The 19,330-nt window shown below is 47.0% G+C and overlaps 1 protein-coding gene across 5 annotated transcripts in view; it reads right to left on the minus strand.

Annotated features, from left to right (window-relative positions):
• Positions 1 to 19,330, minus strand: part of SIL1 (SIL1 nucleotide exchange factor) — a 201,361-nt gene that overhangs the window by 147,706 nt on the left and 34,325 nt on the right. For 2 of the 5 annotated variants that reach the window (XM_036897085.2, XM_057490940.1), the window contains exons 2-3: positions 9,977 to 10,078; positions 4,684 to 4,819 (exon numbers count right to left, since the gene is read on the minus strand). In XM_036897085.2, the coding sequence (XP_036752980.2) occupies positions 4,684 to 4,819; positions 9,977 to 10,051 (211 nt within the window). In that variant the 5' untranslated portion in view covers positions 10,052 to 10,078. Of the gene's footprint in view, positions 1 to 4,683; positions 4,820 to 9,976; positions 10,089 to 19,330 lie in introns of all 5 variants that reach the window. The other 3 variants (XM_057490941.1, XM_057490942.1, XM_057490943.1) reach the window with 2 other exon arrangements.

Consider the following 19,330-nt stretch of genomic DNA (forward strand, 5'->3'; position numbering starts at 1 on the left):
AAGAAGTATGAGAGGCCTAGAACTTTTGACTGGCATCTGAGGTAGAGGCTGAGGCACTGAGCCCTTTAACACAGGGATCTGACACTAACTCCAGCAGGCAGTATTAGGATTGAGCTGAGTTGTTGGACACCCAGTTGGTGTTGGAGGATTGGAAAATCACACAGCCAAAGGGGCCAAAGGCTTGACAGACAGTCCCACAGAGTCACCCAAACCAGAGGCAGGTGTTCCTTCAGACAGATGTCCAGGGCCTGCAGGAAATCAGACTCCTCTTTTAAATACTTGAAACAGAGTAGTTGGTCTACTATAAATGAGGTTTTTAAAATTCAATTCCCTCCTATTGCTTATGCAGATCTGAAATGATCTGACCAGATGGCTGGTGCTCTATAATTCTTGGATTGCTCTCATCAGTTGTTGATGATTTTGATTTTTTTCTTTGACTTTTTTTTTTTTTAACCCCCTCACATGAATGTGTTTCTGCACAGGCTTCCTGCAAGCTCCCGTCAAAGGGCTCTTTGTAATAATGCCAATATTTCAGAGCTTCTCACAGCCTCTTGGAAGTCAGCTCAGGTCAGTAGGGAGCTCCAGGTTTGGACTTCCTTGACCCCACATACAGCCAACATGCAGCACTGGCTACCGGGCAGGACAAGGGTCTTCCCAGGCTGCCCTGTCACCTCCACTTCTCCTTCAGGCCCCCAAGGAAACAGAGGCAGCAAAGGCATATTTTTTTCAGTGACAACTTACAGGGACTTATTGAATGTTTCTTAATGTGCCAGGCCTTGTGTGAAACATTTTACAAATATTAATCTTGTTTCAGTCTCACATTATCTCTGTAAAGTAGATTATTTACATGAGGAAACCAAGGTTCAGAGATTCTAATCAACCTAGCCAAAGCCACTCAGCTCAAAAAGAGATCTGAAAGTAGGACTGGAGGCTTAGCATCATAAAATGTGATGCCTGTCCACTGAGATCTTAGGGATAGAAAAAAAAGGTCCAGGCCTCCCCACAGCCCGCTTTGTGCCCTCACTGAGCACAAGATACTTCCATCAGGATATCCAAAACACTCTGGTGCCTTTTTCTGTCTCTGCATCACTGGTGAGACTATTAGCTGCTAGAAGCTGCCTCACATCCCATTTGCTACCCAGAAAGATAGTCTGGCACAGTGGTTAAGAACTCAGGCTTAGGTCCAAACTAAGTTAGGTTTGAATTCTGGCTCTACCACTTATTGGCTGTTTGGCTAAGTCACTTCTCTCTGGAGACTCAGTTTTGTCTTCAAAAATGAGGGCAGTTATAGCACCTGCCCTCAAAGAACACCTGGCAGAGTCAATGATCAATATGTGTGAGCTATTATCTTATCTCTGGCTATAGTACAATGCCTGGCACAAAGTGAGGGCTCAGAAAATGCCCAAGGAGCAGAGGCTGCACCATACCTGACTGACCAGCTTTCTTTAATAAAGAGTACACAGGCATAAAGTTCTGAGCTTCAGGGGTCCTCAGCCCCAGGACAAATTCCTGAGTTCCCTGACCAGAACCCATAGGACCTGCCAGCAAACAGCTTTCCTCTGCTTGCTTGTGAACAGCTGATGCTGAATCCACACTGAAACACTTGCTGTGCCTCCATAAGGTGAGACAGATCCCAAAATAAACCAGAAGAGAGAGAGAGACAGGAAAATCACTTCCAGGAACAAGCGGCTCACAGTGAGGATGCTGACAGTAATAACAGGCAAGCAGACTTCAGGAGAGTGACCCGCAGCTGCTCCAGGGCTAAGCAGCTGGGGCCCAATTCCTACCTGGCCTGGTGGGAGAGCCCATGTTGTCATGAGTTGGTCCCCTGCTATTCCAGGCCACAGCAGGTAGTCTGGAAATCTGCCTAAAGATGAGCTACACCATGTATCCCTGTACCTCCTTAGAGGCCTGAGAACAGAGCTAAGATCCTCCTTCCAGAGACCCGAGGGTGACAGAAGGTACCAAACTAGGGTCGGTAACTATCAACATAAACTAGCCATTTTCTCAGAAGTCCCCAAAAGATACTCCACCATCTTCCTGTGCCATGTCCCTAACTCTCAGGCAGGAAATGCTGTGCTAACTACTTCTGTTCCCTCATCAAAAACCTCTGTGGAGGGAGAAAGGGGGAGCATTTCCTGACCATGGAAATCTCTCCTTTTCACCGCAAGATCCCTTCCCCACCTAAGGCCAGAAAGGACAGGAAAGCTATATGCTCATGCACCCTCACTGGCATCCAATTCTGCAATCAAGTTGAAGGGGTGGCACAAATGGAGAATTTACCATTTAAAATCAGAACTGTGTGCACTGAATGATGTCTTCATGTCAAGGATCCTCACCACAGCCTCTGCAGCAGGTAGAGCAGTACATCTCCTCGACATCACCAATGGGGAGACTGAAGGACAGAAGGATTCAGTGACTTGCCCAAGATTCCCTAAGTCAAAGCTAGGATTTGAACCCAGAACTGGCTGGATCTAAAGTCTGTCCTCTTAACCACTAAATTATACTTTCTCCCATTTATCTACCCACCAAACAAGTTCCCAAGACTGGCTACATTCCTTTTAACCTTTAGGTGGCTATGTTGGAGACCTCCGAGGCAGCATTCAGAAAATGGTGAATTAAATATTATTATACTGATTGAAGGCAAGTGCCAGCTATCTACATAGACCACTAAGAAGTCAATTTCCTACCAACAGACATACATTCAAAACCTTCTCAATATACACGCAGAACACCTCACTCCTGAACAGGGGTCTAAGACAGTCTTGTCTGCCTCCACTAGTCTGAATCCCTAGTGCTAGACTCTGCGTCACTTCACATCAGACACTGAGGCCAGAACCAGCCTCTCACTTGACCTCCTCTCACCAGTCCTGCTTTGGGGAGGAGTGTAGTTGAAACACACCCAGGTCAGAGCTCGAGCTGCTCTGCCCCTGAGCTATGGGGCCTGAGCGTCTGTGCTCTGCTGCAACATGACAGCCTTTGCAGCAGCTTAGAGGGAATTGGGCACAGAAGAATTTATTTATTTATTTATTTTTATTAAAGTATCATTGATATACAATCTTATGAAGGTTTCACATGAACAACATTGTGATTTCAACATTCACCCATATTATCAAGTGGGACAGAATTTACAAGAGGCTCTTGAGAAACTAAAAGGCAGAAGGTACTGTCACTAGGGCATCAAGTTAGATGGAAAAATCAGTGCTCCACTCTAATTCTCCAGGGGGCACTCAGAGCCCTCGCAGGCTCTGGCCACCAATAACAGCTCCACTGCCCAAAGAGCTGGGCAAGGGCCCCAGGTCAGAACCTCCAGGCTTATTCTGCAGTGTGGAGCAGGGCCTTGAAGGGTGCCACAGGAAGAGAGGGTAGGAGTGAGAGCAACAGGACACTGGCCTCCATCTACATCAGGCACCTGCCTGGTTAGAAGTGCCACAAGCACTTTTAACCACATAAAACCAGTGGATACAGCCCACATCTCTTCCACTCCCCATCCCTGCGAGCCCCTCTAGGTTTGGTCTTCAAAGGCCAGGAGCTCAGTTCTCATGGAGGCTGGGGAAGGGCTGCCCGAAGTTGGATCTATGAAACCCAGTGCCTCTGTTCCCAAAACCTCACTCTATCCAATGCCGTTAGCTTCCGCTTAGCCTCCTTGGTGCTTCACTACTCTTCTGTGGCAGCAACTACCTGTATGCAGGCCCAGCAGGACTGATACCACCACCAGAAAGTTGGCTGGCACAGCAAACACTGCCCCTGCCAGCATAGCAGTAATGGGGCCAGTTGAGGACATGGTGATGAATAGCGTCAAGGAGCCGATTAAACTACACTGTGGCAACTGCCAGGGCTTGCCATCCACCTTACCACCTTGCTGTTTAAAGAATACAAACAGCCTACTCCTGAGAACACACCCAAGTATTACTACAGTAGGGCTCTAGGAGGAAGGTGGTCCAGGTTCTGGAGTCAATGACATAGGACAAATTAGCTGAATGACATAGGTCAAGTTACCTAACTTCTCTGAGCTTCAGTGTTTTCATAGGAAAATAAAGATAATAATAGTTACTATTGTGAAGATTGAACAAGATAATGCACAAGAAGCACTTTAACAGTACCTAAATATGGTAAATACTACACAATTGCTGGCTACTTACATTATTATTTTAAGCCCTGGGCCCAGGCTCATAAAAGAGTAAAAAAAATTGTTCCTTCTGAGGTCGCTCCATTTAAAAACCAGGCCAGGACCATCCCGTTTCTCGGCGCAGGTTCCTTTAGTAACAGACCACTCCTGCCCCACACCGGTGCTCAGCATTCTCCCGTGAACAATATTTCAGCAGCACTGAGCCGAGCAGCAGAGCCCAAAATAGCATTTGCAGAGCAAGGCACATGTCACTGCCTCTCCTGTGCTTCAGAAGTGCAAGGAAAGAAAGTTTTCAATCACTTGCTCAGGAAGTTCGGCCACCTACCACCTGCCTGCTTTCCAGGGCACTCAGACGGCACGACCTGTGTTCTGCTGGAGAATGAAGGTCCCTGAGCCCTGCAGCAGCAGCCACCACTCTGATGGACCACACCATTCCCCTCCAGCAGTCTGGAGAGTAACTACTCCTTCCAAGCAGCCTTGTGGGGACAAAGGACATAAGCAGTCTGAATTCAGATTCAGAGTGTGTTTCATGGGGGCAGGGCTGGGCTTGGTACCTGGCTGAAGGGCCTGCCACTCATGGGTCGGGTGAAAGACCTCCAGGACCGCGGGGTCCAGCTCCTCCTCTGCTGTGGTTTGCTTTCTCTCTGTTTCTTTGCTGCTGCTCTTCTCTGGGTTGGTCAGCGCAAACTCCTTCAGAGGAAAGAAAACAGGGCATGACCCACCACAGCCAGGCACTAGGCAAGCAGAAAGAAAATGACCTGGGAAGGTGCACTCTTCTCCTCCATGCCCCTCCTCCCCTCCCCAGCTATGTTTGGACTTTTCACAAAGTTAGTCTCAGAACCAATGTGAGTGAGGTTCTATGGTCAAAGGAACACAGCACATGATGTGTGCAGACAGCACTTTTGTATATACATAAAGAAAAAGTCTACAGAGTTCCACACTATCATGAGAGAATACACGGAGAAGAGGGGCTGGCAAAAGAAGACAGTAAGAGCCTTTTACTTGATATATCGCTGTACTGTTTGATGCTTAAAAACTCAAACTTGCTACTCTTACAATTTAAAACAATGTATTTATAAAAGAAAAAGCATGTATGAACAGAACAATAAGGCCTCAAATGGGCATCCAGATGTACAAAAGCTGTCAGCTGAGGCCTGATTTTGAAGTAGCCCGGCAGGGTGCAGTAAGGGCCTGGGAGTTCCCCCAGGGTGCCTATGGGGCATAAATGACCTCTGGGGACTCTCCAATCTATGGAGAAAGGGGTGCAAGTGGGAAGCTGGGAGTCTGACCGGGCTGAGGAAGAAGCCCAGGTTGGACACCTCTTCCTAAAGCCTGTATTCCTTTATCCCATGGAGAGCAGGAAGGATTAATGACACAGTGTCTGCAGAGCACTTTGAGCTCAGGAGATGGAGATGCAAGATAAGTACAAAGTATTATTCATTTTGTTCCTTCCCAGCCTCCCATCCTTCCTGTCCCATTTTTAAACCTGCTCTTGCATAAAAGCAGTAATGCCTCAGGAAATTGGAACCGGAGGGTTTCAGAGCTCTGGGAAATTACATTTGGGAGGGCAAGGAGGAACCCATACTAGCACAGGAGGGGAGAGGCACCCTGTATTCTGACGGCATGGACGAATTTCCAACAGCTGAGTTTCCCGAGGGCAGGGTCTGCATCAGTCTCTTTCACCACTGTTTTCCATGCTCAGAACGCGTTTAGTCTGTACTCGCAGAACAAAGGAAAGAAAGAACACCTCCCTCCCACAGGCAGGTAGGTCTTTTGGATGCTTGGAGGCAAAACCCAAGTGGCTGAGTCTGCTAAAGTCAGGCACTAGCCCTACGTTCCAGAGCAAGGTCCACTGTGTCCACTAAGTAAGTACCCAGAGCCTATGTACTCCAGGGCCCAGCCACACTAGTCGGCCTCTACCAGAAGCACCACACACCAGCCTGTGGGGCCAGAAGAATGTTAATAGAATTGACCTCAACTAGGATGAGGCAAATACCTCCAGGGGCCAGGCAGGGGTGGATGTAAATGAATGAGGCGGCCAGGAGTAAAACAACAGCAGTGTGGTGGGGCTGTACAAACAGAGCCCTCCTGCCTTGACTGAGGAACACAGCTTCTACTCAACCGCTCTACCACTGCTACCAAGAAGACAGAAACCAGATGTTTATGTGAAATTTTCTTACTTTTAGAACACTAAGAAGGCCACACTAAACAGTTGTAAGATTTAAACTGCATTAGTATATCTATCAGCCAGGTAATTCTTGGGAGTTGTGGCTATAAGCAAGCAACCAAATTCCCATCAAGAGAAGCAGAAAGAGGTCAGGGGGATGGTGATGATGAGAATATGGCAGGAAGTCATTCAAATCCTAGGCAGGGCTAGTGTTCATTCTGATGACTAGGGGTTGGGGAAGCCCCTTTTTGGATTTCTTTAACAAGGTTAACAGAGTAGGTTCAAGAGGAATTAGGAGGAGGAGATGAACCACTGAGCCACATGCTTCAAGCCTTAGGAAAGTTAAACACTTTTGTAATAATCCCATCACTGCTCAAATGTTTTTGAGCTTCCTCTTTGTATCACCTCTGAACAGGGTTTAAGATACACATACACACATATACACAGACACGCAATCTGCTGTTATTTTACAGTACACCTCAGTTTTTAGTGGGGGTGATACAAAATTGGTGTTCCCCTGTTTGATGAGCTCAGCCTGTGTCACCAAATCTGGCTCTGAGTGACTGTGGACTATGTGCCCAAATCACATCTGGCAAGTACTGAGGGAGGTTCAGGCAAATGAACATACCACAAGCTAGACAGTCAGTTCAAAAGGGGAATTCCAGGAAATATTTTGAGGAAAAGCAGCACCACAAGGGTGATGTTGTAATGGTAACAGCAGCTACTTTTTATTAACGTTCACCATATGCCTGGCACTGGGCTAAAGTGACTTCTATGCCTCTCAAAATTAGCCAAATTTCATCTAGGAAGCAAATACTTTTATTCCCGTTTCATAGATGAGGATGGATACAGGGCCTGTGCAAACTCGTACTGCTGAAAAAAGCAGAGCAGAGACTTAAGTCCAGGCCTGCGTGGCTCCAAAGCCCACGTATGGATTTCAACTCACTTCTGTGTTTCTGTTCTTAGTCATATGTCCTAAATGGTGCTCTGAATGCTGAGGGAATGAAGCAGGGGTGATGGGATCACCTTAGCACATCTGCCAGCTCATCCCCCCTTCCAAGGGAAGGCATTCATGGACCGGGTGAGAAACCAGTCCCAGAGAAAGGACAAGCAAGGAGAGCCTCTCCGCCGCAACAGTGTCCTCAACAAGAGAGAAAGACGGAGAGGCAAAGAAGCCGCCAGCCCTTGGTCAACGCTGAAGTAAATCCCATGCTCTGGGCTATTGCAGCCTGCCTCTCAGGGCTCCTTTCTGAGCTGAATTCTCAACACTCTCTTCTCCACACCATCACTCAAGCACCAATTTCTTCTCAACTGACTGGCAAGAAATCCCAACTAAGGTGTTAGCTGACAACAGCTTACCATGTCTTACTTTCTTGCGCTTGCATCTGAATAAAAGATTCTAAAGACCAAAGCCTTCAAGATCCAGAGAATGAATGAATTTCTAACAGTAGGTTGACAGATGCTATGACAGAGACAGCGCCAGGGCAACATTCTGGGACAGGAGCCTACCTAACAGAGCCCTAAATTAAAAGATAGAAGCATCCACCCCCTAACTAAAAATAACGGCTGACATTTATTGACCATCCATTGACCACATTGTGTCAGTCCCAATGCTATGTGCTCTCTCTGTATATAATCACATTTAATCTACACTAAAATCTTAAGAGGGAGATACCAACTGTTTTTAAAATGAGAAAACAAAGCACAGAAATGGCCAAACTGCCAAAGTAGGTGGCAAAAGGGAATTCACCAAGGGTCTGTGCTCCTTCCACCGGGTTCCGCTGCCTTCCTCACTGCTCACCACTTTTTTGAGGGCCAGTATACGACACAACCACATCCCTTCAGCATCCACCCTGCTCCTAAGATGTGGCATCCCAGGTAGGTGCCGCAACAGGAGCCAGGAAGGGAGGCTGGCTCCAGATCACACCCTGAGACACAGAGCCAGCCTTTCCTGGGTGACCATTAACATGCACAAATACTCCAGGGGAAGACAATTCCAGGCCACCACGAATAGTTGCCTGGACTCCAGGCTCTAAAGACAGGATCATAACACCCCTCCCCCGACCCATTTTCACTGTTGTGAAGGTAGATGGCTACATAATTTGGATTTTAAATGCCATCAGGGCAGCAAGTTTTATGGTATGAGAAAAAAGATGCTTCAACTCCTTGTGCTTAGCACATGATGAAGGAGAATGACAAATGGATACAGCTTAGGAACAGACATGAGGATAAAAGCAGCTTCTGTTGATGACAGTCAGTATTAACATTTTTCTGAGACTAGACTCAATAGAGCTAATATAAATGGGCCAGAATAATTATGGCTCTGAAAGCTCATCTATTTGGTTGGACTATTATCCAAAAGGGACTTACTAACACACGGTCCTTAAGTAAATTCATCAGCACGCTTTTGTTAATTGTGCATCTGCTAACGCTCGCAATGGGGAGCACCGGATCCTCATGAGCAGGAGGGTTGGGAGGTGGTGGGGAACAACTCCCCAATCCCTCAAGACACTTGAGTGCTTTTCTGGGCCAAGCAATGCCAGAGATAGCCCCAACCTCATGCTGGGGCCAGTCCCACCTCTGGGGCCAATGGGCTCTCATTCCCACTGTCCTTGAAGAAGAGGACAAAAAACTGACACCAACAAGATCTTAGTCAGAGAACATTAAAAGCTCAAAAGGATTCGTGACTCCTAACTGTACTTTCTCTCCTATTCCACAAAGTGGTGAGAAAGGCAGAGAGAAAACAAATGACTTCAGAGAAAAGGTGGAAGCCTGCCATGAGCCAGAGGTGAACCTCAGCTGAGCTGAATTGTTATTAAATTCATCACAATTGTAATTTGCACCTCAAAGCCCTCCAGCTCCAAAGCTTCCAGCACTTAATCCAACATTTAGTGGGAGCCCCTGGGGTTGGGGAAGATGGGCAGGGGAGGCTGAAATTGTCAGAGAGCTGACAGTCAAGGCTTCTCAAGAGGGGAAAGAGAGGGCACGGGGAGCTGGTCGCAGGCAGGCTGTTGCTGGGGAAGGCAGGAAAATGCGGCCAGGAACCTAGCGTGCTGCAGTCAGGCCAAGCTCAGGGCCTTCCCACGCATTCTGCTCCTGCCTGCAGCAATGACAGAAATCCTCAGCATTGAGGTCTAGGTTAATGAAAAGAGGTCTGGGAAAAACAAGAAGGACAGAGGGAAAGAGGACACAGAGATACAGGCAGACTAAGAAAGCACAAGGAAGAGGGGAGTAGAGGAAACAGCAGATATCACTTGGTGCTCACCACACAGGCACCCAGCTCTTGGGGAGAATCCTGACCTCCCAGCGTTGCCACAAACTGGCTATAGGATTTTAGCTAAGTTATTTAATATGTCTGAGCCTTAGTTTCCTCCTTTTCAAAATGAGAATCATAATTGTCTACTCCATTGGGTTTCCTTATTACATGGTAAGCTTACTAATACCACCACCATCACCACCACATCAACTTTTTTCCCCAAAGGGAAAATATGCCATCCACATTAAACAGAGGCCAGAGGACTCAGGGATGAAGGGGGCAGTGGAAGTACACATACACCATGACCCAATGCTGGCCATGTTCCAATAAGAAAAACAAAAGCTCACCCAACGCCTACGGCAGCCCTGACTGCATGGAAGCTTTCTTGGAACAGAAATCCCTCTCTTTGTGATAAGATACTTACCAGGTTCTGATGACTGAGGCAGAAGGTGAAGCAGGAGGCCATCAGCAGCACAAGCAGCATGCCCAACGGAGCCATCCTAGATAGCAGCAGGGCCTGGGATGTCTATAGAGGCCTGAGGAGCATAAAAACAGAAAACAAAAGGTCAACAGGAAGCTGGTGGTTCCCCAGGATCATGTTTCCCATGATTCACTTGTTCAACAGATGTCAGACATTCCTGCAAGGGGGTATCATAGGCCTTCTACCACAGGGGTAGGTCACCCTGAAGTAAGCCTCCATCTCCCATAAGGAGTCCAGCCACCAAAGGGGAGATATGCCTTGGCCAGAAGTGGACAGCCAACCAATACTCTTGCACGAGCTGTAACAGCCCTGGTCACTTCCTACCTCATTATCAGCTTATCAGGTTGTGCAGGGTACCGGCTATGGTGATGTGGTAATGAGAGAAGGAAACTAACCAACTGATTTGTGTGAGAATAGACATGTGCCCAAATCTGCATAAACCTTTACAACCATTTGCTTCTAAACCATACCCACATGTTGTACCTGAAGACTGATGCCATCAGATCCCATAAATGAGCAAAGTTTAATAGTCCCAAGCTATAAAGCCTCTCACATCACTTTTCAAACAGCCAGATAAACCAAAATGCAGGGCCCTAGGAGCTGTTAAAATTAAAATCCACAAGGATGAAAAGATATCCCATGTTCATGGGTTAGACTTAACACCGTTAAGATAATAATACTACCCAAAGTGATACGCAGGTTCAACACAACCCCTATCAAAATCTCAGTGGTGTTTTTTATAGAAATGGAGAAACCCATCCTAAAATACACAGGGAATTTCAAAGGACCCAGGACAGACAAAAAAGTCTTGAAAAAGAACAAAGTTGGAGGACTCACATTTCCTGATTTTAAAACTTACTATAAAGCTACAGTAATCAAAACAGTGTGGCACTGGCATAAGGTTAGACATAGGAAATAGAATTGAAGATAGAATATATTCTATCTATATCTACCTGATAAGTACTTAACATCCAGAATATATAAACAACTCCTACAACTCAACAACAAAAGACAACCAATCCAAATAAAAAATGGGCAAAGGACTTGAACAGACATTTCTCCAAAGAAAATACACAAATGCCAAAGGGACATGAAAAGATTCGCACCATCATTAATCATCAAGGAAATGTAAATCAAAGCCACAGTGAAATACCACTTTATATCCACTACGATGGCTATAATTAAAAAGAAAAAAAAACAAAATGGAATTAACAAATGTTAATGGGAATGCTAAGAAACTGGAACCCTGTACACTGCTGGTGGGAAGGTAAAATGGTGCAGCTGCTGAGGGACAAAGTTTGGCAGTTCCTCAAAAAACTAAACTTAGATTTACCATATGATCCAACAATTCCACTCCTAGGTGTATATTCCACCCATAAGATCTCAAAAAAAGTGACTCAAACAGAGGCTTCCATGTGAATGTTCATAGCCGCATTATTCATAATAACCAAAAGGTGGAAACAACCCAAGTATCCATCAACAGATGAATGGATTTTTTTAAATGTGGTAATACATACAATGGAATATAATTCAGCCATAAAAAGAATGAAATTCTGGTACATGCTTCAACATGAATGAACCTTGAAAACATCACAAGTGAAATAAGCTAGACACAAAAGGACAGATATTGTATGATTCTACCTAAATGAAATATCTAGAATAGGCCAATTCAGAGACACAAGTAGTTACAGGTTGTCGGGGGCCATTCCTTAATGGATACAGAGTTTCTGTTTGGAGCAGTGAAAATTGGTCAGTCAACTACAACAAAAGTTGAGAACTTAATACAAATTGACAAATGATGTAGGAAAGAAAGGCAGAAAACAAAACAAGCAAAAAGAAAGTTCTAGAAAAATTCATTCGTGTGTCAGGGCTATCCCAGACTCCTATAAATAGTTTGATCACTCAGCCCCAGTACACCTCATTAGGCAGTTTACTCAAAAGAGGCTTAACTGAATCATGGGGAACATCTCTGGAGACTATGGTGTTTAGCTTTTCTCTTTCCTATTCCTGCCACATCCCATTTTCTACCTCAGGAAATAGGTCCTGTGACATGATAGCAATGGAACCCAAAGCCCTGCCTGAACCCCCTCTCAGAAGGTATTACCCCTTGCTCAGCCTCATGTTCTCAGGGGCAGACAGAAACTTTCTTTCCCTAAGGACATCAGGAGCCATGAAGGAAAACAGCCCTGCTGGACCAGCACTGCACTAAAAAAGCACAGCCAAATGGAAAAGCAAAGGCTTAGGCGTTAAAAATAGCTGCTACACTCACCCAGCAGCAGAAGTCTTTGCTTTCTGCTAGCTTCTCCCCTCTTTTTCTGTTGGCAAAATGGAATGACTGAGCTTCCCCCAGCAGCCTGGCTCCCTGGGGCACCAATCACACTGAAAGACAAGGAGTGAGTGCACAGCACAGCACTAGGTTCTGGACAGGTGCCTGGCCATGCCTGGGTGTGACGGGGGTAAGGGACCAGGTGATGAGGAGAAACAAGGGGCAGGGGCTGCCATATCAGGAGTGAGAAGGCTGGAAAGGCCCAGGGAGATGGGCCCCAAGAGGCCACACCCTGGAGCTTCCTCTAATACCACAGATCTTTCTGATACCTGCAGCCTTGGCTGCGGGGCAAAGAGGACTAAGAAATGTAACCAGGGTACTCACAGCATCATGAAGACAACATGCAAAAAGAGAGAATAAAGCCTACCCCCAAAGTCACAGATCTCCCTTCCCTACATGAGAGTAGTGTTCATGTGTATGTGCACGCGCACACACACACACACACGCACACACACACACACACACACACACACAGCTCCCTCCTTACAGCCACACAGGCACTGATGTCACTGATGCTGGGGAAAAGATGAGAGGAAGAGGTAAAAGAAAATGAAGAAGGGCAGGAGGCCCCGAAGAGACTGAGGAAGAGGAGGTTGGGGACAGGTGGTGAACAAACAGCAGCTTCCCTGCAACCTGGAGCGGGAAGGGAGCAGGGAGTGAGGGGAAGAAACGGCAGCTCCCGCAAGCATCCTGGCCACCTCCACCTCCTGCACACACACTAGCACCCTCAGAAGCATTTCCTGCCAATACTAAGGATGAGAGATTGATTAGCAAGTGGATCCTTCATCCCCCCTCAATAATTCCATGTGGACCACACACCTGACCTATTTATTGCCTCCATATATTTTTCCATGAAACAGGAGAGAGAGAACATGGGGGAGGGGAGGGATGTCTGGGGACAGCCCAAAGAGAAGTGAGGCTGGGAGAAAAACAACTGGTGTGAGACAGTTTCCCAGGCTTTGCAGGGGCACCCAGAAAGCAAGTGCAAATCCTGCAGCACCCAGGCATGGGTAGTGCTGTCCTCTGTCCCCTTAAGGCCTGGCCTGCAGCCATGCCACCTGGTCTTTATTCAAGAGGTGGCAGGTAGAGAGCAAGGAGGCATAGTTTTCCCTGGGCTCTGTGCTGAAACTGGGAGAGGGGGGAGTGGCACCCAGCCATGCCACCAGGATGAACTACCATCACAAGCAGGGACCGAGGCCACAGCAGCAGCAAAGGAAAACCTGTGTAAGTAAAGCCCGTGACACAGCGTCCCACTGAGGCAGTTTGGCACACTTGGCCTGAGGTTAGTACCCTTTCCCAAACACATGCCACCCACTAACTCAGGGGAACCTGACCACATGCCCCTGCACACCCTGCAGAACAAGCCTTCCCATCACCCTTGACTCTCCTGGAGGGCAGACCTACACGTTTACTAAAACACCATCTCTCAGTCTGGGAAAGGGGAACGTACTTCAATGTTCTACCAGGAACTAACTCAGTATGTATCCTTGGGCTTCAGGACAGAAGAGATAATGACTTGAGATGCTAATTTTTCTATCAAAATTGGCCATTTATAGGCTGTACCTCTGCTCAAATAGAGGTCGGATGCTCTGAGCAATCGGTATTGCCAGCTTAATGAGCCCAGAACAAATGCTTGGGGCACAGGTGGGAGGAGGTCCTTGGATTCACTAGCCCTCGCCTACCTTAGCGCCTCATGTCTTCCACTCGATTCAGACAGGACTGGGGGAAATGATTTGGCCCTTTGTAAACAAGCCATCCTCCTGTACTTTTGTCTTCTCTTAAGGCAGGAAAATAAAAGAATGGGATGGAGATGGCAGGAAGCCAACAGAGGAAGGAAGAATGGGACTGCTGGATCTTGGAAGCCTCTGACATGACTGGCAGGCACTGCAGACAGTGGCTGCTCTCCGATCTAAGGCCAGAGCACAGGGAGAACAGGAAAAGGTCACAGTTGTCCTGGGCAGGCAGAGCCACCTCTGCAGCCTGCCTGGGAACACATGGAACCCCATCTTATAAAATGCTCACATCCTTAACCTACAGTGTAGGTACATGTGTTGGTTTCCCCAAATCATGTGGAAAAAGTAAAAAGGCAAGAATTTGTATTCCCATCTTATAAGGAAGAAACTGAAGCAAAGAGATAAAAACATTGGATTGAGTCAGACTGACCTAAAGCCAATTCTTGGCTCTGCCAATTCCTACCTATGTGATCTTGAGCATAACCTCACTAGGTCTCAGTCTTCTCATCTGTGAAATGGGAATAGAAGCTCCTACTGCAAAGTGTGTTAGGGAGGATTAAACAAAACAGTGCATGTCAAGTGCTTGGTACAGCAGTCGTAACAACATCATTACCGTGGGGGTGCTGACTTGCCCCTGGACCCACGGGCAGTCAGTGAAGGCCAGGCACCTGCAACCACTCTCCAGAGCTCCTGCCACCCATGGGAGCCATACACCCTCTCACTTTAGGACCACCTCAAACTTTAGGAACCAAAACCTCTGGTGTGTATCTACTCCCAGGAGGTGAAGGAAACAGATGTTAGAGGAGGAACCCCACACTGAAAATGCACAGACCCAAGCTAGTCCTCTGCTGAGCCCCAAGGCAGATCCAGTCCACTCAGTGCTTATCCCAGCGTGCTAGTGTCCAGAGAGCCAGGCCATTCCATACAGAACCGCCAGCTGCAGGAACAGCTGTAAAACAATCTTCGGCTTTACAGACTGAAGGTTAGAGGATGAACTCTTCCCACAGACACACATTGATTACTATTTATGGGCTGCACACACACTCACCTCTACACTGACAGAAGCTCACTGCCTGATTTGAGCAAATATGAAGCTGAAGAAACTATGCAAAGAGGACACTGAAAGGACAGCCCTGACAAGGGAAAACAATGTGTAAAGGCTTAAGAAAATAAATGGGTTTTTAAGGAATAATTTGAAGGACAAGAGAAATAAGTTTGGAGTAGTCAGGCAAACAAGCTTTTTCCCCCTAAGACATAAACTAAAAAAGCCGGGAGGCAGACAGCAGTTAAATGAGCCTTTGAACAACAAAAGAAATGTGACTTCTAATCCCAGTCCAGCCCCTAATTGGCTGGGAGGCTGGACCTGGAACATCCTTAGCCGCTGACCATTTGTGTAATGGAGACAGTATCTGCCCCTATTGAAATCATGCCTCGGCCCAAACAAATGGGGACTGCTCTCAACAAACCCAAGGCACCCAGGAAGGAAGGAGATTAGAGGGTAGAAGGTTCACAACAGACCTAACCCTCCGCCTGACCAAAGAACTACAAAGCCAAAATCCACTCATGCAGCCAACAAGGGAAACCCCAAGAGAGGCCCTTCCGGTGACAATACAGGGACAAGTTCTGGCCCCAGCAGAGAACACATGGAACCAAGAAGGTCCTAGCTCCACAGGCCCAGCTGGGACTGGAGCCCTGAAGGGCAACACGGGATGAGATGAAATAGGAAGGGGGAATTTATTACCCCTTTGCAGTACTGTGCTCCAAAAGGTAGGGGAGGCAACCAATCCCATCCGTACCCCAGCAGGGAAGAGAACAGATCTTTAAGAAGGTAGCTAAGCACATTAGCAAAACCCTGCAATCTCAGAGAGAGAAGACAGTAGCTCCATCTAAAAGAAATCAAGTGATAAGCAGAGTGACTGAATAAAAGGGACCCCAGCATGGCCCTCTCTAGACCTATCCTAGTCAGCCACACCCTTCAATAAATCGGAATGCTGGAAGGGAGCTTAAGATTCATTTTTCATCAAGAAAGAGCAGGCACTCGATAGCTACATATGGAATAACTGGAGTTCAATGCCTTTAGGCTGGGAGCCTGTCAGTGGGTCCAGGAAGGCTCCAACAGCTTCATGCTTGTTGAAGACAAAGACACAGAGAGGCTAGGGCAGGGCAAGAACTCCGGTTCCATCCGCACAGAGGTGATAGCCAAAACAATAAGAAAGAGTCCGTCTGAGGGAGAAAGTCACTTTCCTTAGCTAGAAAGGAACAAAGGGCCAAGAACAGTCTTCAAGTCACAGCCAGAGGTTAGGAGAAGAAAGAGGAGCAAGCAAGGGAGCCAGACGAGGAGCAAGGACAGTGAGAACTGCACGGGCCCAAGAGCAGAGGGTCCTGGGAAAACCGAGCTGTGGGCAATGACATCAAGAAGTCAGTCAGAATAAGGAGGAGAAAATCCACTGGGTTTTTTGAGGAACCCCCGAGGGCTCCCTCATAAAAAGGCACACATGAAGAAACAGTGGTGCGAGGGTAGAACACTTTGAAAGGTTGAGTGGGTCCTAAAGTATGGAGATCTGGGGCCATTTCTCTAAACCCAATTTTTTCAACATTTTCTCTAGAGTCTTAATGATAACAGAGAAAAACTGACTCTAGTGGTCCTAAAGAGGAATTCTCTGAAGCCATACAACAGGTTCCTATGATGGTGTAGAGCCACCCCCACAACACACATATCCTTGGGTGGTGTCAAGCACAATCACGCCAGCAAAGGGAGGAAGGGAGGGAGGCCCACTCCATAAACAAACTCCCCTCAGGCACAATTCTACCTCCTCTGAGCTCGCAGCCATGCCTCGGACTGCTCAGCAGCCTTACACTTTGTGGGGCTGGAATAATCATGATTATAGTACTTGGAGTGAGGGACGAAGAGAAATATCCCAGTGACACTCGGTCCCCCAGTATTAAAATGCACTATCTGGCAGCCCACAGGAAAACAAATTCTGTCAAGGATTATAATCATCATTTACGGAGCACTTTCCACGTTTCAAGCAAAGTTCTAAACTCATTTATTCTTCACAACAATCCTCTGACAGAGTTCTAATATGTTGCTCATTTTGCCCAAGAGGGGACTGAAATTCAGAGAGGTTAAGTAACTTGCCCAAGTTCATGCAGCCAGAGAGAGGCAGTCAGGATTCAAAGCCAGTTTGTCCCCAGAACCTGTGCTCTTTCCATATACCATGCTGCCTTTCCAGTGGTCTATGAAATCGGCCACAGAAATGGGATTCATTTCATTTGTTCTGCAACAGTGTGAATAAAAAGGCATACATTTTGTGTCAGGAAAGAAATTTTTAAATGAGCTTACTGGGGCCCTCTTGTGGAGAGACCCATCTCTACCACATCCAACTCCACATCGTACACATAACACGCATGCATACGTGCATGCACACACACTTTGAATACTAAATGCACTTGGCCCAGCCTGTGGCAGAAGCACAGACATTAAAGAGGAAGAACAGCCTTGACTCAGACTGCAACCAGGTCACTGGCACCCTGTGTGGCTTGACCTCTTAACCTCCCCCATCATTCAGGTTTCCCAGCTGTGCAAAAAGAAAAATCATCTTTGCTCCCCCTCACAGAGCCCAACACCAAGCCCTCCCCTCATATACACACAACTGTCTGCAAGAAATAAGCAAAGGGGAGGGGAGAACTATATTGGATATAAGTTGGCCAAGGTGATATCCAAGCTCATTTCCAACAGGATTATTTATAGATGGCAGATGAAGAAAAAGGAGCCCAGAAAGGTGAATGGGGCCTGCCTAAGCACACTAGCAAGTGGCCAGGTGAATTAGAGAAATACCCCAGACCTGGTTAGTGCACTTCACTCCCTAGATTACAAGCTCCCTGCAGGCAAACAGACCTACTGCTTTGTACTTGCTCCCTGACCCTACCTTACCAGCCTGTGTCTGATGGCTGGAGCAAGGGTACCAGATGCTCCAATCTACCCCAGCTCTATCTCAGTTCCAGTGTAATGAAAAGAACATGGGCTCTGGGTTTTTTGACCTAGTTCTCCCCAAGTAGTTGTGAGACTTTGGGCTAGCTGCTAACTCTCCAAGTTTCAACTCTTCATCTGAAAAGGGACTTGACAGTAACTACTTTGTAGTATAGTTGTCAGTATTAAGTGAGAGGGTATGAAGCATACAGCACAGTGCCTATATGCTATAGTGCATATAGCACATGGCTCAAGGAGCTTATAGCTCTCACTATTGTAGAGAAAATTCTGAGCGAAGCACAGGATAAACAAGCAGTGAGACTTTCATCCCCATATAGAATTGTCTTCTGCTCTGACAACCAAACCTCTTCTTGGAACCTGGCCTCCCTAAGCAATATGTCTGTCCACACACTAGGACTACACTCTAGATGGCTGCAGAGGCATTTCATAGACACTTTGAAGCACTCCATCTAGCATTCCAAAAGTGCCCACTGAAGAACTGACTGAGAACAGCCACTACAGAGTCCAGCTTCCTGGTGACTGAGGCCTGTCTCCAAACTCCAGTACATCAAGGAGGAATAGGGAGGGCAGGAGCAGGCGAGGCAAATTCAGCACACCTAGACTGCTAGGACCACCCTAGACAAGGTCAGCTGACACCCAGAGAATGGGCCCAGCACCTCTTCCTTCCCTTTCTTTTAAAATAACTGGATCTCCTGACAATAGGCATGATGGGCTCTCTAACAGCCTCCTTCCAAGAAATACCAGGGACTTTCACACACTCACAAACACAGTCTGGGGCAAAGGAGGATCCGAGTTCTTCTCCCTTCCACCTGCTATCTCCAAGCTTCCAGAGGTCAGGGCCTTAGTGAGATTGTGATGGGGGGTGGGCATAACTTCCAGTCCATAGCTCCAAACAGACCATCAGTAAAGCAGTCAGCACACCAGCCCTTATTCTGTGTCAGCCACTCTGGCACTTTGGACTATAAGCAGCTTTCACACTCGACAAACAGGGACCTAACAAAGATATTTAAGCACTGGTCTCAGAGCACATGGGGCACCATACTGTGGAATGATGCACACAAATATACCATCACTGCCCTCAGGTGTTTCATGTCCTGTTCACAATCTGTGGATGACATGGCTTTCTACATCTGAGCCTTAGAAAGTATAATTATTAAAAGGAATATTCCTTGTAAGGAATATGCCATGAGAAAATGGACACTATTCTAGGCAACTTGAGACACAAATCACAGCTTTGAAATGATGAG

This window comes from Manis pentadactyla, chromosome 13, assembly GCF_030020395.1.
Source record: "Manis pentadactyla isolate mManPen7 chromosome 13, mManPen7.hap1, whole genome shotgun sequence".
Classification (NCBI taxonomy): Eukaryota; Metazoa; Chordata; class Mammalia; order Pholidota; family Manidae; genus Manis; species Manis pentadactyla.